The sequence below is a fragment of the Haplochromis burtoni genome, unplaced genomic scaffold, assembly GCF_018398535.1.
Source record: "Haplochromis burtoni strain Fernald_Lab_line unplaced genomic scaffold, NCSU_Asbu1 Contig_163, whole genome shotgun sequence".
In the NCBI taxonomy this organism is placed as follows: domain Eukaryota; kingdom Metazoa; phylum Chordata; class Actinopteri; order Cichliformes; family Cichlidae; genus Haplochromis; species Haplochromis burtoni.
The window spans coordinates 781805-804976 of NW_024582524.1; the positions used below are offsets into that span (position 1 = coordinate 781805).

The 23172-nt window shown below is 40.5% G+C and overlaps 1 protein-coding gene across 1 annotated transcript; it reads left to right on the forward strand.

Moving 5' to 3' along the window:
• The first annotated feature begins 21 nt into the window (after positions 1-21).
• Positions 22-23069, forward strand: cunh18orf21 (chromosome unknown C18orf21 homolog). Its single transcript, XM_005932935.3, has 5 exons — positions 22-465; positions 6418-6440; positions 7525-7745; positions 20509-20702; positions 21006-23069. Exons 1-5 carry the CDS (start codon positions 371-373, stop codon positions 21190-21192), a joined length of 720 nt encoding a protein of 239 aa, XP_005932997.1. The 5' UTR covers positions 22-370; the 3' UTR covers positions 21193-23069.
• The last annotated feature ends 103 nt before the right edge of the window (positions 23070-23172 follow it).

Consider the following 23172-nt stretch of genomic DNA (forward strand, 5'->3'; position numbering starts at 1 on the left):
TTCTTCTTCTTCTTCTTCTTCTTCTTCTTCTTCTTCTTCTTCTTTTTTTGCAATATCAAATGAGAGAATGGTGTTGAAATCAATACGCTCCGCCATGTGTTCCCTAATTACTCAGTTTCCCATAATCCAATGCAAGTAACGTCAGAATCTCGCGACCGGAGGTAGCTAACTGGAACGCTAGTTAGCTCAATGCAGACTTGATGAGAATTAGAATTTTCTACAGTCGTTCCGTTGCAGCTTCTCCAGTAGTGGAAAGGACGCCTGTCTAGTCTCCACTTTGTACTTGTTAAGCCGGCTAATCATTTACGGAGGAAGTTTTTATTTGCATTCGCAGGAGAGTTTCCGTTTTCTCACGTGCATCATCAGAAAAATGGAGATTTCTCCTGAGATAAAATCAAACAGCTTTCTGCTGGACGCTTCTCTGCTGTATAAGGATAGCTGCCCGGAGTTATCTCGCTTCTACATGTAAGATACTTCACTATAACCAAACACGAATACCACTTAAAAGTATATTTTACTTGCAGTCCTTTATTGTTGTGATGCTAGCAAGTGGACGCTAGGTGGAGGTGTTCGCCCAGTGTGACCGGGAAAGTTTCTAGCTCGACGATGATGTCAGGGCTTTAGAATTAGAGCTATAATTTCAAAATATCTTTATTGTTTATATATATATATATATATATTGGGGAAATTGAAAAGAAATTATGATTGTAGCCCCCACTATAGTTCCTTATTACTCAGGCTATAGTTTCGCAGTTATAAGGAACTATAGCTTTGGAACTGATGTCCTGTCAATCATTTTGAGATTGGTTGAGCTCTGACGTCAAACATATTAAGCCACTGTTTATATCTCATTCTTTTTTCACATGTTAATTTAAATAAGAATGGGTTATGTGCTCGTGCTTTCATTGCTTTTTTATAACTTTTTGTGTTACAGTCACCTCGAGGATAATCGGATCACTGGTGGCTACAGTGAAACTGCAGAAACACATAATACAGTGAAGTCTAAAAATAAGATGTGGCTGCTGCTTACGTTGGTCTTTAGTGGTGCCTCAGGTGTCAATAGTGTTGAAGTTTTGGAGCATGAATTGTTGTACTTTTCCACTGAAGTTTAGCCTGCTGTAGTTCTTCTACAACAGTGACTTACTGTAGCTGGACATGAGCCCATGTGAGAGTCCCAGCCGTGGCTGCTCGTGTTTGTGGGCAATTCTGCAATGCCTCAGTGATAGTTTCAATTTAAATGAATTACAGTTTGGTGAAATGGTTTCAATTGGTGAGAACGAGACATCTTCCTAACAAGCTCTGAAATCAAAGCACAAGGAAGTAAACAAAGTGGTGGTGGTGCAGACAGTCCCTCTAATCATCGGGTAAGAGAGCCAGGCAGTATGTAAGCCTCAGCCTCATCCTTGTATGGTTGGTAAACAAACCCAAACAGAGCCCTGATCCAGCATTCCCAAGGTGTCTTATTCTTTTTAGATTCCTGTAATTAAGTCTTTGAATTTTTAATCAGAATTAAACACATTAGTTATTATAGCCACTTTATGATTTTATTCATCATTTACAGTTCACTTCTTGAACTTCAGAATTTTGGTGTCTGATAGCCGTTCCAGACATTGGTGATTGCCGTGTTGTGGTGAAAGCTGGAAGTAATTTCAAGAGAAATCCTCTTAAGCCTTTGTGTGTGTGTGTGTGTGTGTGTGTGTGTGTGTGTGTGTGTGTGTGTGTGTGTGTGTGTGCGCGCGCTCATGCATGCGCTCAGGCTGTGCCCACTTGCTAGTATACAGACTTTTCTTCTTTATTAGGGTTTAAATTGAGCATTAATGCATCTAAAATGTTTTAAAATGTGCATATGTCTGTGTAGGCTCTTTCCACAATCCTTAGACTGTGCATATATGTGTGGACTCCTGCGATTCGTGCATTAGTTGGGTTTCAGCCATGTCCCTGTGTCCTTTGGCTTGTCTTCTCTCTTACCTGAGCCAGGAAATTGTGGGCAGAACCATGAATGGAAAGAAAAACAGAGGTTTTAATGGTGAAAACCCCAGTCCGGGTCGTTTTCCGGATGTGTGTGAACCCACTGCTGCTTTAATAACATTGATCTGTTCCCCAGATTCCCCGGCTATGATTAGCTGTGGTATTTGAGAACATTTTGAACACGTTTAACTCTGACCAGCTGTCCAGCAGGCAGGACACAAATCTAAATGTTTGGCTTTGTAACTCAGAGACCTCACTGGTTTTACGCCAAAGTGCCTGGCAGAGAAGACACAATGAACAGCCACTGCCAAAATGTACACTTAGTGCCATGAGCTAATTAAGTGATCCGAGTGATAATATGAGAGGCAGCATACAGGAAGGGACTCATGCTACGAATAAAAGCCTCAGACGCATGCTTTGAATGCACAACTGATCAAACCGTGCACCCGCGACAGGAGAGGAACTGAAAATATTTGAGTCGGCATACATTGGTGTATGTGATCAGAGTGCATTGATGTTCTGAATCCTGAGGAATTACGACCATGTCCATGTGTTCCTTTGGGGGTTTCCACTGTCTCCACTTTCTGCAGGCCAATGCGTCACTGGAGTGTTTGTTCTGTGGGTGCGCAATTACTCATACGCTCATACTCCGCATATTTGTAGGAGATGGTGTTACTGCCTTCTGGCACAGTCTTCACCTTCTGCCAGGCCAATGACTGAAAGAGTTAGTATGTATGTTTGCATGGGGCATTACACCTATTGTTGAATTCGATGTACAAGTACTTGGTGTGCTTATTGTGGCTCACGTTGTTGAATCAGTGAAGCTTTTTCCAGTAAGTTCGTAATCATAGTTGCGTGTCTGGTAACTAGACCTTGACTGGCTGTTCTGATTACCAAAACAAATATGCATGTCGTCTGCTGGACAAACAATTTGGAAACTTGTTTTGGTTTCTTGTTTTGTCTTTTATTGTCCTCACACAGGCCTCACATGGTTTTCAGTCTAGAAGTACAGCTGCAATTGCCGTGTGTTGGTTAATATTATTGGAACTCTTGAGTAATTAGTGTGGGAGAAATATATAGCAAAAGCAAGAGGGCTTCAAGGCATGATTGTTCCTTAATAACTTCTGATTGTTTTCTTCATTTTGGCTGTGACATACCACATTCCCAAAAGAAATCACCTACTTAGTCGGCCTAACAAACCTAATTCAGGACCAATGTAGTCAAAAGAAGGTTAATATTTCCATCTGCAGTAGTTTATATTTGGTGGCGTGGCTCTGTTTTGGGATCTCCCTGCCTCTCCATGTGAATATGTGGAGTGCATAAGGCAACTGAGTATAGGCTGAGGTATCTTTTGATAGAATGCCCTATAACAGATTTACACATAGATTTGTAGAAGGATATCAGCCACGTGTTGTCAGCTCACCCTGGGATCAATTTATATGCCACATTTGCAAAGTAAACAGAGAAATCTAACCCTCTTGTTTGCTAGCTTGAAGCAATGATTTTGTTGCCTTTTTTTGTTTTTTGTTCACCAGTTGACCTGCCAACAAAGCATTTTTGTTATTTTTATTTCAACTCATATCTGCCATTTCTTGATGTATGCTCTATCATCAAGGTAAGGAAAGGTAAGTCGATTCTGGTCATCTGGACACTGTTTTTAGCGGGAGAAAACGTCTTCAGTGTGGACCTCTTCAGCCTCTTCAGAGCCTCAGCCCCAGTAAGCTGTGTAGGCAGAGATCATCCTCACCGATCTTTGATGCCCACCCAGTCATTTCGTTCTAGAAGCAGGCCTGAAATATGACAAACCTCTCATTAAAAAAAAGAATTATCCAAAGGGCAAAGAATTAAAGGTTAATCCAGATATGCTTGGATTGCATTCTCTTAAGCCTCTTTTTCATTAGTACCTACTCAACTTGACTTGACTCCAATATGCGTAGGGCCATTACAGCAAGGAGGTCGAAAGTCCTCTGACATCATTTGTATACGACACAGGCTATATGTATTGCTTTTTTTCCAGACTCGGTTACCACGGTGTTGTTTTTTATTTAGCCATTTCCCTCATCGCTGCGTTTCAACAGTACCAGTTTGGATTTTTGTCACTCTTATGAGTCCTCGAGTAACTCCACTGACTAGCCAATGCTGATGGACGCCCATGGAACTCCGGGCAAGTGGCTACAAAAAAAATATTTGGTCCTAGGTATTACCACCTAATGGGAAACCATAAAAACAGAGTTGAGCCAAGCCGAGCTATTGCTGACTGTCCTCACTGACCACTCGAGTGCTTAAGTCAAAAAGCTACATTTATTCAAAACACTTTATGAAGCTCACATCCAGAACCGATTCTAGAATCACCAGTTATCCTAACATGCATGTCTTTGGATTGCGGCATGAAGTTCAAATTCAACCATCCAGGAGATTTGAACCCAGTCTTCCTCCTGTAGGGCAGCATCACTAAGCACGGCATCACTGTCTTGTTAAATTTGTCACTGCATTTTTTTCCTGCTGTTTGTCACCACCTTTTAAAGGCCTTTTCCCCTCTTCCGTTCCCTTTATCCAACACTTGCCCTCATTTCCTCTCGTACTGTATCACTCCTGTTACATCTGCTCTCAGCAGGAGCAAATGATCCTCAGACTGAGAAGGACCTGCTGGCCTCTTTCGCTGTAAGGTCCAGGTGATGAATGAAACCATGTGAATCGGTGCTGTAGAGGGGCACACTTTCTAGAGTATTTCAAGGACTGATTGTGAAGCTGCTACCTGTGCTAGGCCTTTGTGTCTAAATATCTGAATGAGTTACAATCTCCGGTGAAGGTTTTTCAAGATATTCCAGCAGCCCTGTTGTTTTCCCTGATGGTAGCAATAAAATATTCATAATGCTTTTCATTTCATGCCGCAGACAGCACTTCTGTCTATAATCACATTATTACCTTGTAGCCGACACATAATTTCCCCTCACTGCCCTACTGCATCCTCTAGCGCTTCGTTGATCTCCCAGCTGTCAGCAGTTCATCCGTAGGACGCGTATCTTCAGCGTTTATCGCCACAACCGAGCATGCACTTAAAAGGAGATGCATGACAAGTATGTTAATAAGATTTGCACACTGGAAGCAGTCTTTGCGGTGCAGCCTTTCAGAGAGCTGGCTCATTCAGGAAGCTGTGGTAAGGGAGAAAAAGATTCCCTAAAAACATTCCTCGTCTCCGAACTTGAGTCATTCAGTTGTTTTTAGCAGGCTGGTTGTTGGAGGATTGTCTTTCATCTCATGCCAACAAAAAGCTCTTGCTTTTGTTATCAAAATGTATACTGTATAGTGCTGATGTGAACTACCATGGGAAATGTAAATCAACTAACTTCCTGAAAAGGATTTTTTATTTTTTTTAAATGTCAGCAGAGAATGATTAAATAGCTTTCCGAACAACTAACTGCATTTCTGGGATTGTTCAAGGTCCATGAGTCATCATCACTTCACAACAGAGTGACAATCCACCACATCGGCCTCATACAGTTTCTCTTCATTTCCTGTATTATCTGCTGACAGGTCGTCTATATAATCTGACAGCTTAATCCAGTCACTGATTATTAAATTGGGGGTAGTATCTAGAGACAGTGATTCAGACTGTGCAGTGACTGATGACAGATATGTTGCAAAGCCCACAGCGTGCTCAGCTGTATCTGAAATCATCCATCAGTACGATGCACCGTTTCACATATGGCGGGGTTGAGGATGCCGGCGGAGCGTATAAACAAACGTCTGCCACCAGACGCCGCGGCAAAGGCCCGTAGGTTAACTCCAGATTAAAGCCGACCCCGCGCGCCCTCCTCCCTTTCCATAAACAGACAGCCCTATTTCTGTCTGTCCCTGACACACGTGCAGCCGGACAATAAATGTCCCTTTATCGATTTAAGCCCTGAGCTAATTTTAGTGTGGCTTAGTTGTGACTCAGTTAAAATATCTCATTGCGAGTGTTCCCAAAGCGGGGGCAGCCGCATGGGCGGTGAAGCCACTGAATTGGTTTGGAAAGCTGCCCCGTATTGTTTGGGAGAGACCAGTTTTTCCAGTTGCATGTTTTCCACTCCACATAATGGGAATAGATAGTCTTTTTTTTTTTTTTCCCGTCCCCAAAAATTGTTTCCATCTTGTAATTTGTGTGTTTGCAAACATCTATTTTATGCAAATATGCAAGCAATAAACGTATTTATTTCAATATTTTCCATCACACTGTCTCTTACCTTGTTTCTTTCACTGGTCCAGCGTTACAGGAGTTGTTGTGATGTAAATTGAGAGGAGCATTTCAGGATACATGCACGTTAAATTACAAATAAAGTATTTTAAAAATGCACATATACAAGATGTACATTATTAAAATGATGCCTCATGATCGTGTTGTTGTGTTTTGACATAAACTCGGTTATAATTGAAGTCTCAAACTCGTCTCCTCTTTCTCATTCCCAGGCAGGGGTCTTTGAAGGCTAACGGTAAGTTCACGGAGACGTGAGTCCTTGAACGAACTCCCGTTTCATTAAAATTTCTTCTTCCTGTTTCACTTTTGCATGTTTTCATCAGTTCTGCCCCAGAGTGTAATAAGCACACACAGAATGCAGTAGTAAGTAGGACCCTGTCACTGGCTTGTCAAGGTTGATAAAACTCACTAAATCCTCCGCCAAATACTCAGAGGCAGCCAGCTGTCTCAAACAGACTGCCCAGTGGAATCAAACACCCACACGTAGACACTCACAGACACACAAACTCTCAGACCCATGCCAGCCGAAACCACATAAAACGGGAGTGGTGCCATTTAGTAAGGCTCCTCAGACTTTTCTCCTTAAATAGCACAAAGACTCGTCCCAAACTAAGTAACGTGGTGTTTGTTTGGAGTTCTATTAAAATGATCACATTTTTCTATGGAAATAGAAATATGGACTATTAAATGAAAAATTCCAAGATCAAACTATCACCTTTCTGTTATAAATCTCATTTCCTCGTTGTTTAAATTGTAAGGGGCCAGTCTCACGCTTGCATATAGTATTGTGCAAAAACCTTGAGCTACCCCTCGCTTCTTTATATTTGGAAATGTTTGTACAATTCTAACGAGTCTGAAAGTCAATATCTGGTGTGATCTCCTTTATTCTTTAACACAACCTGAACTCTCTGAGGTAGCTTTCATTTTTTTTAAGTAGTCTTCAGGAATAAAAGCCAAAAAAACAACTAGTTATTGGCCAAAGAAAAACTTTGAAAGACCTTAAGAAAGCCTGGAGAACTATTGCTCTAATCTAGTTACTTGGAAGATAATGTAAGACAAAAAGGAGGGTGGCTCAAGACTTTCAATTCAATTTATTCAATTCAATATTTATATAGCGCCAAATCACAACAATAGTCGCCTCAAGGCGCTTTATATTGTAGTGTGGACCCTACAATAATACATACAGAGAAAAACCCAACAATCAAATGATCAAAAGACTTTTGTGCAGTACTGTCCATTTCAGCAATTTTTGGTTGTTTGATTGTTATTTTGTTCAAAAGATACATTTTAGATTGTCTGTGTCTTTCATTTGCTTTCAGGACCTCTGAAACAAAAGTTCTCCAGTATGCTGCACAACACTGTGGTGTGTCCGTACTGTTGCCAGTGGCTCCACCCTGACAATCACCATGTGCGGCTGAGGCCCAAGCAGCGTCCATCAGCACGGGTGCAAAGTGTCCTGCTCAGGAAGGCCAGAGGCAAACGGCTCAGCCTGGTGCAGAAAAATCTGCTGTGCCGCTTCCAGAAGTCCTCGTCGGTACTGGTGAGAAGGCAAACAAACTACAAATCTAAGCACCTGATTATGTGTTTTACTGCACTGCAGCATATTGTTCAGGAGTACAATGGAAGTGACAATTCAAAACCAAGGCAACACAAGGTGCTTTACATAAAACATGCAGGGCCAAAGGAACATAAAAGAAAGGCACACATGTATTTACAAAGAATAAAAAATAAGATAGCACCAAACACAAGAGTAAACATCACGGACGAGTCCAGTGCAGTGCGAGATATAAAGAAATCTCTCCAAAAAAGAAGGCAACGCATGGCAAACATGGATTTAAAAGAGCAGAGCACACCTCTGGTTATGTCTGGGAGTTTGTTCTGGTTATATGGTGCATGCTTCTCCGTGTTGAGTCTTCACTCGGTTTAACCAAGTAATCCCAGCTTTAAGGCTGAACAGTTTCCTCAGCTGTAGTGATGTTAAACTAAAGGTCAGTAGTTATTTTGTGATATGTGGGATAGCTGCTGATATGTGATTTATTTGTGAAATATGTATTTTTTTAATTGTTGTTAATACGGCTGCTTCTGATAACCCACCATATTCTAATGATTGTATTCTCTTAAATATCACTTGGACTTTAGTGTGGACTTGACTGCTTATTCTGTAGCTATTATTGACCTCAGAGCATAAATGAGCCAGGGGAGATCTACACTGCCCTGCCTCTCGCTTTTGTAGAGCGAGAGGCAGGGTACACCCTGGACAAGTCATCCGTCTGCCACAGGGCTAACACAGAGGGACAGACAACCGTTCATCCTCTCATTCACACCTACAGCCAATTTAGCATCACCGGGTTTCCTAACATGCATGTCTTAAGATTGCGGGAGGAAGCCAGAGTATCTGAAGAGAAACCTCACAGACACATGAAGTACAGGAAAACTCCACAAGAAAAGCAGAAGCCTGGATGCAAAAGAAAAAGAAGAAAAAGAATGATCAGTTTATTATAACTTAACTAGTCCTGCATTGTCTCATAATCTATTTTTTGAGCCATTTTTGCCATTTAAATCGATGAAGTCATTAGTATTCATTCCACAGAAAGTGTCTGGTATCATTATGGTGCTCCACTTACTGCTCCAGCCTTACAGTTGTCCCATTAGGCTTAACTGTAAGAGCTAATGTTGCTAGAGAGTGCTTTGTCAACATTCACTCTGTTCACCCCACAGTCCTCTCCCAAATTGTTATAGTGGTCCCCTTTGTCTGTCGTCTTAATGGATGGCACCAAGCAAGAATAAAATGTAAAAACAGATTTTGGCCAGCACACACCCACTCTACTGATAAACCCATTTAGATGAGGAAGCTAGTGATGGAGCATGCAGCTATAGGGTCATTTTCCCCAGCACCGGTGATAGCACTGAAGAGCCCCTCTAGCGATCTGACATCAGCCTAATGAAGAGCAGCTTTAGTGGAAATGCTGCTGCATCATTAAAATCTGGTCTGGTTCATTTAGTATGCAGGTATTCACGACACAAAGCACTTTGAACCCACTCTCCACTTTGTATCTGTTGACTCTGAGGGCTAAGAGGTAGATAGAGAATGAGAGCGGTAGCAGGATTTAAAAAAAAGAAAGATGGTGAGAGGAATAAATGCAGAATGAAGTTCGAAATATTAAAAGGGGCAAGAGGGAGAAAGGCAGGTAGATGAGGTGAAAGGAGTCAAATCATGGACTGCAAAAAGAGCAGGGACCTTGTGTTATAATTTCTAATGCAGCACTTCTACTTTTAAGGGCTGTTGTGAAGGTGAGATTGGGGGTCTGATAAAGAGATTTATCAGATCCTGGATCAAGGAAGGATACACAACATGATAGTAAGGTGAACAAGCTATACTTGCTATACTTGTTAGATAAAATAACAAGAAAAAAATAAAGGGCTGGGCACAATGTCTGTGTAGGTTTCTGCGGTAGTGTCTGTGGTAGTCTTAGGAGCTTGAAAAGAACTACCACGCCATGTTAAAAAGCTCAAATCAAACTCAAGTCATGCTCAAACTGGTTTCTTTAACATGACAATTAGTTCACTGTATTTTAATGGCCTCCAAAGCCAGCGCATGGGTCGTGGGATCATGGATCTGCTGTCACACATGTGGTCCAATCAGTCCCAGACATCCTGTCCTTAAGCGTGTGTGGCTCCCCTGTTATTAAACTCGTAGCTAAACAGAACTATGCTGTGTGTTTTATACTGAAGGTCACTCTTAAAGACATTGAGCCGTGATTATTCACGTTTCCGCCGACTCATTTGTCAACAATCATCACGATGAACAGTGTGGATGTTTGTCCATCACATGACTTCCTCGTAAACCAATATGGCGCCAAGAATGTCCTCCAAGGTATTTTTAACCTCTGTTTTCATGGTCACTAGCCTGCCCAATGTTCAAGAGACAGCAAGTCAAGCCACACATGCGGGTCATGATAGACTTGTGCTCAGTAAAAGGGCGATAGCAAGCTGATATGCTTAAAATGCACATTGATAGAGTCGTGACGATAAGAGGTGGAATGTGAAAAGCTTCCTTTGCTTTTCCTCCTTGACACGACGCTGATGAAAAGAGCAAAGCAGCTCTGACAGGAAGAAGGGCTCAGCACGAGCTTGGATAAAAAGATTGGCATCCACTTGGTTTCATAGTTAGAGCATAAAAGGGGAATCATTATTTTATTATTTTCCAAATGCATGAAAAATAATCCACAGAATGAGAAATGAAATGTGTCACAGTGACCATTGAATTTGGCACCTGTTGTTGTTGTTGTTTCATTTTTTAATTGCTTCATTTCAGTGGGCCAGAGTCAAGTGTTATGGCTGTGTACACAGTATATTAGTCTCCTCTTACGGTCAGCCACGTAAGTCTGTTGTGTAAATTTACCTTTGTGTGTTTTTTTTATCTTGAGCAGGAGACAGGTGTTTATTTTAAACAGCGTATGACTATTTGTAAATGCAAAGACTCATTTCTCTGGTGCGCTCATTTGTTTTCAGAAGCATCAGAACAGTTACGGGGCCTTTTTGTGGATGAGATTTGTTGTCAATAATGTCAATATTTTTATCGATCTTTTATAGTTTCATATTTGCATTTCTCTCATTTATCTGCATTTAGAAAGTCTTTGCACGAATTATCAGTTAAACTCTTTAACATTGAAGCAGTGTGAATAATCCTGAACATGCACGCTATATGCATGCTCCACCCTATATGCATGCTCCACCCTATATGCATGCTGCACCCTATGTGCATGCTGCACCCTATGTGCATGCTGCACCCTATGTGCATGCTCCACCCTATGTGCATGCTCCACCCTATGTGCATGCTTCACCCTATGTGCATGCTTCACCCTATGTGCATGCTTCACCCTATGTGCATGCTGCACCCTGCTGTAATAGGTGCCATTTTCAATGCACATGCCTTAAAACAGTGTATTTTTGCAGTAAATTTAAAAGAGCAGCTTTTCTAGCTAAAATGTAAGCATGCAAACATCAGAAGGGACCACTGGACCAGTAAATACAAATTTATAGTCATGCACACAAGCGATTTGCAGCGTTTATACTCCAGGGTGTAAATCCCCTTGATTTCACACTGTATTGCTATTGCCGTTTGGGTGGTGTGTGTGTGTGTGTGTGTGTGTGTGTGTGTGTGTGTGTGTGTGTGTGTGTGTGTGTGTGTGTGTGTTGTGTGTGTGTGTGTGTGTGTGTGTGCGTGTGTGTGTGTGTGAGTTTGTGTGTGTGTGTGTGTGTGTGTGTGCTGCCCTTGTGGTGGGATGCCAGTGCATGACAGGCTTTCCTCAGCCCTGTAAAGTTGTCTTAGTGCTGCGATAAATCACTTTGTTTATGCGTGCTGAGCGGGTTATCCAGCAGTGGATCTGGGAATAGGTTGGATGCAGTGCCACAAAAGAGGCAGAGACCCTAAATGGAGCGAAGAATAGCCTATTGTCCTCCTACATTCTTCTCTTCTTCCTCCTTGAGTTTAGTTTTAGACTTTCTATCAGAGTTGCTTGTCACAAGGAAAATGTATTCTGTGCTTTCATGTTTTTTCGGGTGATTAGTGCATGTCTGCATTAGGAAAAATATTTCTGTTGGTCCTTTTATTCATTCTCATTCAGTGCGTTTTCAGAATACAAGATGAACCAGATATGAAGGAGCAAAGTGACAGATCATAGGTCGTTCTGTTTTTGGCACATTGCACACGGAGCCATCTTTCTGATGCGACTCAAATCTGTGATTTATTTTTTAAGTCACCACTTCTTCTTGACCTCACTGACCAGCTCTCATCCTAGTACCTTTACACACTCCAGTCTCTCTTGTTACTTCTCTCTTAAGTTCTATCTCAGCTCATCTACCCGACCACAATCTGACCTCTCACATTATGCTTTCTCCATTTCTCCTTCCTTTCTTGGCCATGTCTTCACCACATTTCGCTTTCATTTATCTTTAGTGGAAAATGTGCCGCTTGAGGCCATGACAGGAAACAGGAGGCAGCGATGTCTAGCTGGTGTTTTGCCTGTTTGCTGTCAGGGAGCAGAAAAGGCTCCGCTGAGGGGGAGCAGGATTACAAGAGGGGAAAAAATATTGGGAAAGACAGATGATTAGAGATGAAAGCATTTTTTCGATACAAACAGAGGAGTCACAGTGGGAGGTGGAAACACTCACTCTTGTGCCACGTGTGTGGGTATTTAAGTAAAGCATTTGAAATATGTTAACATCTACATACTGTACGTAGCAATGGCAGGAGTCACGGGAAACTGATGCCAGCTGAACTGACATCCTTGAAGAGCAAACGAAAACCAAAATATGCATAATGTAACATACAGTTTAATTATTTTAAGCATCCACACTTTCTTCTCTCCACTGTCATCATGTCTGTAGTTGAGTACACATGCGGGATAAACCCCATATAGAGAACTTAAAGTGGTACCACTGCAGCATGTCATCTCTCAATTAACGTCTTGATGCAACTATTAAAAAGTCTGCTTTGGAACTTGGCATTCCCTCTGTTCGGCTTTCGCATCCTCACTCACCACAATTTGAATCATACGCTTTCTGAAATTGAATCTGTCAGCACGTGTGTGCATTAATGGCATTCGCTGCATGTCTTCTGTAAAGCCAAGTACGGGCCATTCGTCATCTCTATAATAATCAGGGCAGAGTTCTAAATCCAGATCTGTCTCTGGGCTCTTTTCTTTATTCCTCAGCCTCAAAACTTCACCTGTGTTTTGAACAGCCTGATGGGTGGAGATATATCTCCAAGGTAAAGATTTTTGTAAATTTAAATGCAGACTGTACTCTGTGGTTGTGTTTGTTTGTTTGTTTTAAACTTACAAATGCAGACAGCTCTAGGTCATCAAATGTTGCTATTGTATTCTTAAACTACTCAGAACTGCATGATTTTATAAATATATTAAAAGTATGTAGTGCCTGGTTTGCATAAACTTCAACAGATAATGTCTGAGGGACTTTGACAAGTATTTCTGTCACTTTTTTTTATTATTATTATTTATTCAGAGCTCTTTTTGAATGTTGGCTGCCTTTTCTTCTGTTCTCTGTCTCTCATGCTGCTTTAATAATATTGTGTTCTGGGCTGTTGGTAGGCCTGCCCATGACTGATGGTGTTCCATTATGTGTTTTTATATCCAGCTATGCTTTTATTGCATTAGCAGTATGTTTGGGATACCTGGATTTAAAGGGATCATGTATTGTTGGAAAATGGGAGTCGTTGCCAATTAGATCCTTTCCAGGTGGTTTTTCATGGTACTTTTCTGTTTTCATAATTCTTGTTTTGACAAGATCTCCAACACCACTGGCTCAAACGCAGCCCCAAGCCATGACAGAGCCTCCACCATGTGTTTATAGATGGCTGTAGACACTCACTGTTGTACGTCTCTCATAACCAGTGTTGGGCAAGTTACTTTGAAAAAGTCATTAATTATAGTTACTAGTTACTTCTTCAAAAAAAAAACCTGAGTTACAAGATATAATTAATTAATTACTTGAAAAGTAACTATTGCTTTACTTGAAAAATGAGGGTATAATTGGCCATTTCTGACTACTTTTGATTTTCCCTCTACATTTCACCTTTAAAAACTATTTACTTTGTCAGCTTCAACCGTCTGTTTGTTGAAAAATAGTAACGCGACCGCACCGCATTGTCTTGTTAGTAACGGTAGCGGCCTTGTAAAGATAGGTATAGTAATTAGTTAGATTACTCATTACTGAAAAAGTAGTTAGTTAGTAACGCCATTACTTGTAACGCCGTTATTCCCATCACTGCTCATAACCACCTCCCTACAAGAGCTTTTCTTTTATACATATAAACAAAAAGAAAAGGATTACAGATGATCTGTACATTCGGGGTAATTAGCCCGTACCTTTAAGGCTGTGAAATAAAAGGAAAAAAGAAGGAAAAAGGGAAATGAAGAGAAGCAAAAACGAGAAATATAAACATTTGTATGATATTTCCCAAAGTAACATAATCCCTGCAAAATAATCCCATTCATTTACTGACTACAATTCAAAAATTTCAAGTTAGGATTCATCACTTCATCAGATCTGTTGCCACTGATTTTCAGTCCAGTTCTTGTGTAATTTGTCCAACCCTCAGCCTTCTCTCCTTGTTCCCCTTTCTCCAGAATGGCTTCTTGACAGCCACTCTTCCACTGAGACCATTTCCAATCCGGGTTGAGGTAGTAGATAGATTTAAGTGAATGTCCAGATGGATCTCTCAGGTCCTGTGACACGTTTGCTGGATTTTTTCTGTCAGCACACACTGCACACCATGCCCAGATTTTCATTTTTGCCATGTGTTTTTGTGACGGGATGATAGTGCCTAAAACTACAATGTGGGTTCTCTGCTGTGTGTTATGTGTAGATGCAACATTGGGCCGTCCCTTGAGTTAGCTGCTTGTGTTAAAGATTCACAGGTCAGTGTTAAGTGGCTTCATGAATAAGAAAACAGTCCTCTTAGAAAAACAACAAATGTCTAAAGAAAAGCTTTGAAAGATGCTCGAAAGCTTGCAGAACTATTGTTTAAGACCACTTTAAAAGTTACAAGAAAGTCTGGCACCTTGGAAGCAAAATATAAATAAATCAGGCATGCCTCAAGACTTTATACATTACTGTAGTTTTTTTTCCCTCTCCATATCTAAAAGAACCTGCAAACACTTTTCACTCTGGAGTATTAGAAATCAGATTAGCATAGGCAGCAGATGTTGATAAAAACTCACATGGGAGTTATTATGAAGAATTAGAATGTTTTTTTTCTTTATCTAATCTGGCTGACTGGAAATAAGTTTGTTGAGGACTGCGGGTAAACCATCATTTCACGTCTTTGAAGCTGTTTCCCGGCGTTTGCTGTTTTTGGCTCTTGAGGCTGACCGGCTTGTGCGACGCAGGACAAAATGTGACCTTTATCACTGACAAGAGAGCGAGAAAGAAAGAAACAGATATGTTTTTATGGCAGCATGTAGGAGATCTGCATTCAGATCAGGTGTCTGTGTATTTACCAGCCTGCCTGCCTCTAGACAGTGTGACTAAGTGGCTGCATGCACCCAATCACAGAGCAAGGCCATGGCGAGAGGAAAGTTTATACTTCTTGCCTCGTATTGATCCCCAACTGCTCTTCTGCTTTCAGCTTTATTGCGTTGTATTGATGCGGTCTCGAATGACTTTCACACACAGCGTATGTGGATAATCATACTTTGATGTTCACAAAAACAGAACCATCTCATCACACGATAGACATTTAGCACTGATAAACAATTATATGACTTATATTTCTACTTTAGGAGTCCTAACAGACGCCTCATTCTGTGACTCACTCTGCTACTCTACTCATCTTCCTCCTCTTGGGCAGTATTGCACTGCTGAGGTCAGATTAATCAACCAAAGCTGACCTCTGACAGCAGAGAGAAAGCTAGCAGAATTGATTTGTGTGTGTGTGTGTGTGTGTGTGTGTGTGTGTGTGTGTGTGTGTGTGTTGCAAACAATGTTGACTACTTCTTATAATCATGAAAATGAGCAATTGCAAAGTGCAGGAATGTTTGTCGTATGCTGGGAGAGAAGTACAGTATGCTCTGGAAGAGAAAATAAAAGTTCTGGCCGATTATTTGATTCGATTTTTTGTTTTAGACTCAGAGAATGTTAAACTCTGTTCTCATTTGTCACAGTATTGGGTTACACACAACAGTCAGCTTGCCAGAGATTGAACTACAAGAATTACAGCTGCAGGATCTCATTGATCTCAGGTTATTTAAATTGAAAGTTTTCACCTTTGTGAACTATCTAACAGTCTATTTGCTCATTTAAAGTTCAAACCATTACACCGTTCGTAACTTAGACCTGCGTTCTTTCGTTCAGGAAGTCGTGCATTAATCTATGACTTGAGCTTTATTATTTTTATATGCAGAAAGAGCCGCTGCAAGACTGCACAGTTTAGAGGGAATTACACACTCCTGGCAAGTATTAAAATCATGGCATGAAATTGAACGGGAACCTTACTTTCTGCAAAAAAATAAATAAATAAAATGCTTAATATCCCTTGGGGTGTATATAGGTGGTTGTTTATCCGCATTAGCCTTATGCTTGGTTGGCCAATGCGCTGGTTTGTCTGCTGCCAGAATGCCAAGATGAGGAAATCAGATCTCTCTCTGCCACCGATTCACGTGTGGCTCTGCAAGTGCATACGCCGCATGTCGAAGGATTAGCGTAAATTAAACGGGTACACGTGACTAGGATTGCGTTTTAGGTTGTCATGATTTCTTATCACTATGCAACAACCTTACTGTCACTGTCGTCTGAGAGTGGACAGCGTCATTTCCTAGGCACTTTCCAGTTGCTGATTAGCATCTCCGCTGTGCACTTACATGCACACACTTTTTTATTAGGGAAAGATTTTTAGATCCTGTCATATCAGCGCTTCATTCGAGCTGGCTAATGACAGCGAGGCCAGGAGAGGATAAACAGCATGAGGTCATCCTAGTTGTAAACATCCATCTGCAACCAGCTGTCTCTCTGTGTTTGATCTAGCCCACCATTAACTATGTGCACCCCTCCCTTCCCTGGAGTAATCATTTGAAGAAATCATAGTCGTCAGAAGTTGAAACACGAAAATCTGCGTTGTCACCTAAATGTCTCCAGCTCTTATTACTTACAGCATGTGTTACAATTGAAGCTATATCATCTATAACAGAACAGCAATTAGTTTTCTGTTTAATGATATACCCCCATACCCCCTGTTATGATTTGGTTAGATAAAAATTTAATGATGTATGGGAAGAAATTGTTTGATCATTGCAGAAACAGGAAGTGGTGATGGAAAGATTATATGAAAGTGCAATAAAGCAAACGGTACGCATCACAACATTTATGTAAGTGGATAGGAGGAGGTTAAAAGTGGAACTATCCACATTGAATTTGGCGGTTTCACATCCCGTAACTCCAACACGATTGGAGGTCACTGCCAGGAATCTGCCAAAACTTACAACCCTCTATTCAAGTGCATCACAGTAATGATGCAACTGCATGCAAGGAGTGTTTATGAACTATTTTACATTGCTGCAAAAAAACTATGTTATTTAAAAAGTCAGTTACTCCAACTCCAACCAAATATTGTTTTCAGTGGTTTGTGCCATGCAAATATTTTAACTGTGAAAACGAAATTCATAACTAATCAGATCTAATCTGTTTGGCCTGAGGGGAAAAAGCAGGATGGATTCTTCCTGCAAAACTAATATAACTATTTTATCCATTTGTCTAAAATGTCTCTATGTGACCAGAAACTAGTTCCAGTATAACATCTTTATACACCTGCACCTTTTTAATATTAGTGCATTACTTTGCTTATAGATACTCCAGACTTTGTGTGCCTACTTTACTGAACAGCACCAGTTATTCCAAGTTTGGAATACTTTGTTTGAGGAAAGGTTTTTTTTCTCACTGTTGAATGTCCTCTCTCAGCTGAATGTGCCTTTCTACATTTATTTTAGACTCCTTATAAGATAACTGCAGTTTAGGAGATATCCATCCATCTATCCATCGAGGGCTGGAGCCTGTCTGAGCTGTCATACAGCAGGAGGTGGCGTACACTCAGAAGAGGTCACCAGTGCATCACAGGGCTACTCAAAAACCATCAATAATAAAATCTTCATATTCAAACCACATACAATGCATAGATTAGAAATTCCACATTTCTAAAATACTGACCCAAGATAACTTCTTAAAAGGCAGCCAGTTATGCCTTTCCTTATTTTTGTGTCCTACATGTACTGCTACAATGGTGAGTGCTCATACTAAACATGGATTAATGTTTCAGTTAGTGAGCACACGCACAACGCATGTGCTTTGCGTCATCTCGGGGTACAGAGTTATATCTAAGCACAGTTGACGTCAGATTTAAACCTTCAGTTTGCAAGAGGCAGCCAGTCAGAAGAAAGGTGGCTTAAAGGCCAGAGGAAACTACCTAAAATGTCTTATTTCAATCAGATCCAGCCCGTCATGTCAATCAGATGACGTGATGGGCCACACCAAGCACATTTATTTAAACAGAAATAATGATTATAGTGCACTATTATTGTGCTTTATTAATTGCTGCATGTTAGGTGTGTTTATGCAAAGCTACTCCTGTTCAGTACAGGTTTTTTATTTATATTATTGTTTATTTTTGCTTGAACACAAAATTCTTTGTGGTTTGAATCTGTTTCACGTTACATCTAGAGTACAAGTAAATAATAAACAGCATTTAAATTATCAGTTATTCAGCAGTATTTACTAAATGCAAGTGTTCTGAGTTTGGATCTTTTGTTAACAAATAGACTTAATCAAAAGATCTTGCATGCACTAGTAACACTGCGATCCATCCTCTAGAGAAAGTCTGGGGTTATTTAGTCCATCTGCTTCACAGAGCATTGGTCAGTCCTCATTGAGCCACACCCCTATGCACAGATGGGTGGGTCAGTTGCTTGGCTTTGTCACTATAAAGCGGGACTGGCAGGCTCCTTTAGTAAACACTTCTCTAACGGTGCGGTAAAAACGAAGAGGAACACAGAACTAAGTGCTGGTTCACTGAAACCCAACTCTCCAACACTCGGCAGTAGACACCTGTCAGAATCTGAAATGGCTACATTTGTGTCGGTGAGTTTTCCATCTCCTCAGCATTCAGGACTGTCAACAGTTTGGCTCAGATTTGCTGACCTCTGCAGCGGTGGTCTGTTCAAACCAGTTCTAATGTTGTGGCAACTCTGGATAGCTTCTGTCACTACTGGGATTTTTTTTTATGCTTAGGTTTTGGAGGGATCTTGAGGTTTTTTTGAACACTGCATTTGCTACTTTGAATAAAGTTTTACTTTAGAGGGGGAAAAAGTGTAAATGGCTCTTCTGTTCAAGATTTTTATTTTTCCTGTGCTGGAGTTAGCTGAAGTTATTTGACGTTTGTTAAAACAGCAGAAAAAATGGCAAATCTTATAATTATAGCAGGGTCATGATGCTGGGATGATTTTCTATATTGTTACCATCACTCAGTTCATTCTGTGGTGTCTTATAATGGGCTGCAATTGATAAGAAGTCCTGCCTAATACTGAAGAGTGTATATATAAAGTAATTGTGGCTTACAATAGCAGTCAGTTGTTTTGTTTTTTATCTGTTTGTCCGAGTCACATTATGATTCCATAACTTATTTGATTAATCATTGATGGTTTATTAACTGCCTGTGTGCACACCATGACATGTACTGCTGTTTCATGCACCATTTCACTTGGACACACAGTCATAGGCCAAGAGTTATTATGCATGTTGTCTTAAATTGCAAGGATCTCCTGACCTGTAGTTCTACCTTGCAACTTTCCTGCTACTTGTTTTGCCTTACATGGAGTTTATATTTTATTTGAATGCAGTGTGTCTTATTTTGAATTACATAAAACAGTAGGCTCAGCTCAAGCATCAGAGAAGTTGTAGGGGAAAAAATGTTATAGAGTTAAACTAGAAAGAACTAGCCAACAGCTCTGATAGCGTCTGTGAATCATGCACAGCTACACCTTTAAATCACAGAATAAGAATATGAAGCTGAATGTGAGCATGGTACATCTAATTTATTGATTAGTACAGTTTTGTTTTTCTTGAGCACAAAGTTCTGCGAGTCTTTGATCTGTTACCCGTTGTAACCTTTCCACATTGCAGTGTACCCTGAATAGGCGAAATTGCATGGCAACAGCCCCACCTTGCCGACTCATAGGCTAAACACATTGTTTTCCCATCCTGCTTCAAGCAGTCCAACTATTTTCATATCTGCAATGTTCATTGGTAAAATTATCTTTGGCACAGCCAGTGGGAAGAGCCTCAGCTGTTAAGTGAATCTCCTGTCATTAGTAAGCTTCCTCTACCTCATTGTAAACTTTTCCTCAGCTTTGAGATGTCAGTACGTGTCCCTGACATCTATGAGGCTTGCGGGTTGCCCTGCGTCACCTGTGGCATGTGCACCATTTTTATTACAGCTAGTCAGGCCCAAGTCCACACCAAACTGTTGTGCGTCCCAGAGAAAGCCATTAAACTGTGGAAATAGTGAGTTTTGATGAAAAATAATAGCTAGAATGACAAAAAGCTTCACCTTCCTCTCTAGGATTTACATAATTTGTTGAAATTATACACAAGAAGTTTCAACGGATTTCCTTCCAAGTACTCCTCTGGGGATGCCATGTATGCCTTCACCTCAAAACCTCATTGTGTATGAGCGCAGTGTAGACGCAGAGCATGCATTATTAATGGATATGTTCCTTTCCTTCTCCTTATCCCAGATGGCCACCTGCCATGCCTGCAATAAGACATCCAGGTACAAGGGGGTGAACAGGGATTTTATAGCTACCTTCGCTAAGACCCACAGCACACCAGGGAGTGCTGGCAAGCACAAAACCCCACAGTCAACCAGCAGATCCAGCATGAATGCCCACAAGACTCCTGGCAAGGACAGGGCGCCTGCTCATACACCTAGGTAAGTTTATTTTGGTTTGCTGTTACTAATATGCACAGAGCCAAAAGTTTAGTTACAGCCTTGCTTGATTAAACTTAGTTGGTTCTGCAGACATATGAGACAGTGATGTGTCAGGCATGTTGGGATTTGAGTGATTGAGTTTCTATTAAGTCAGCATTAAGGGAACAAGATGTGCGGGCGGCACGTGTTGGTTCCACGTTTTTCGGATCGTGTCGCTGGTGATAGCTTGCTTTTAACATTTCCTGCTAACCAACAAAATCTTAAGTTACTGTAACTCTTAACTGAACTCTTCCTTCTCTCTAGATTCTCCTCCTCCTCCTCCACCTCCACCTCCACTACTACCACTTCAGGATCAGGCTCGGGCTCAGCTTCCTCCAAGCCTCCTAAAATTAGAAACTGGTTTGTCCGACGCCTAAGCAAGATTCTCCAGCGAGAGGACAACCAGGGCACCAAGAAGGGGGGCTTGAAAGATTTTCTCTCCTCACTTTGAGCATCTTAAGATTATATGTGCTTTATCTTTGTGAATACTCTTAAAAAACAAAGAAATGGGAGGAGGCCCATGTCGTAATCTGTGTAATCCAGAGCATCAGAACTTGAGAAACTAGTTGAGTTTCCAAGCCAGTGAAAAGGCACACAGTTTGTCCAACAGCGCGACAGTTGCTGGGCGGATTGGAGCGGCGCTCCTAGAATCCTGAATTGTAACCGGGGGCACCGAGGTCGCTATTTCAGCTGTCAGTCAGTTTCTGCATCTTCTGCACAGTCAGAAAGACGGGCGGACTTCTTTTCATCTAATTTAACACATCCCCCGTTTGTAAACTCCCGAACTGTGGATGTTGAAGGATTATAAAGTATTTATTTATCAAATTGCCGAAGCATCACAGGAAATCCGGCTTTTCTCTGTGGTGGCATTTGTGGTATGACGAGCTGGTTTACATATATATTTTCTCCATTTTCTAATGTTACAAAAATAGATTTATATAGAAAATATATACCTTTAACTACAATTCATGCTATTTGATGTTCAAACTTTTGTATTTGATTTATTTACTTATTTTAGCTTTCAGTTCTCTCCAGTGGGAACATTTTTCTGTTTTTTTTATTATTTTTTTTTATTACAAAGTTGAAATATAGAAGTGATAAATGTAAATATCTCATTGTTACATATTTGTAAATGCATACAAATCAATCACCAATGAAAATATTTGATTATCATTCAGAATGGGACTCACCAGTCACTGTTTACAATGAAAAGGCACATCTGCCAAACATCTGTAGACTTACAATTAGTGTCATCTAAACTTTACATTTTCTTTTGATACCTTCTTTGGCTACATGCTTTTGCACCATTGCTCTATTAAATATGACTTGTGTGTTTTTTGTAATGTCTGATTACTTACGGTTGTAGATTAGCTGTTCAGTGAACACACATTTGTTTAAATCCTGAAATACCTCACATTTATATTTCACTGTGAAATACCTGAAATAAAACTGTGACTTTCAGTCTGTGAAAGTAGGCTCTTTACTTTGTTGCTCTGTTTACTGCTGCTTTTATGCACTGTCTGCTGATAAATACGCATATTATATGACTATATATTTGGTATTCAGTATGCAATATCAGTTCTTGCCTACAATCTAGAAACTGAGCAATGTTTAAGACACTAAGATATGGCTGCAAGAAAAGTGTGATCAATAACTTTAGAAAAATTAGCTTAAAAAAAAGAAATAAATACACTCACCAGCCACTTTATTAGGTACACCTTGCTAGTGCCAGGTTGGATACTCTTTGGATATTTTCTCCTTTTCAGGTTATTGTCAGTAAATTCTTCAAACTCTTCTGTGGGAAAATACGAGTGGATCGGAAGCTTCTGACATATGCCATCATGTCCTCTTGAACATGTCTATATGCCTAAATGCAGTTTTAAAATAATGTATTTATAGAGATCTTTAATGCCCTCATGGGGAAAAAGGCTTTGCAGACACTAGTCCAACATAATATATATATTTAAAACTTAGATCCAAATGAACTCCGATGTCACCATGACTCAAATTATTCAAAATTTATTTAATAACGCAATAAGCAGATTGGAGCCATCTGAATCTATTACTAATTTTTTAGGAAAGCCAAACCTTTACCTTCAAATGGAAGCATTTGAAACGCAACATGCATGAAAAGATGCTAAAGGCGCACGCTGATGGTTTGTTCCGTTGATGTTAAAGGTCACTTAAACGAGGCACAGATGATCTAAAACATACAGTGACATTTTGTTTCCAGTATCCTGTTATTAAGATTAAAACTGCCAAACTAGAAAATCATAGAAAATGGGTTGGGAAACGGATTCAATAAGGGAAGAATAAACATTTTTATCAGTGTTTACGGCTGAAAGAAACTGTCATTTGTGTTTAAAAATAAAAAGAGAGAAAGAGAATCCAGGCGCACTTCCTGTGTTACCGCCGGTGTCCTGCAGGTGGC

Coding starts and splice junctions, on each gene's coding strand:
- cunh18orf21 (XM_005932935.3), top strand. CDS start 371: ATGGAGATTTCTCCTGAGATAAAATCAAACAGCTTTCTGCTGGACGCT. Junction 466..6,417: donor GAGTTATCTCGCTTCTACAT/GTAAGATACTTC, acceptor TCTCATTCCCAG/GCAGGGGTCTTTGAAGGCTA. Junction 7,746..20,508: donor AGAAGTCCTCGTCGGTACTG/GTGAGAAGGCAA, acceptor TCCTTATCCCAG/ATGGCCACCTGCCATGCCTG.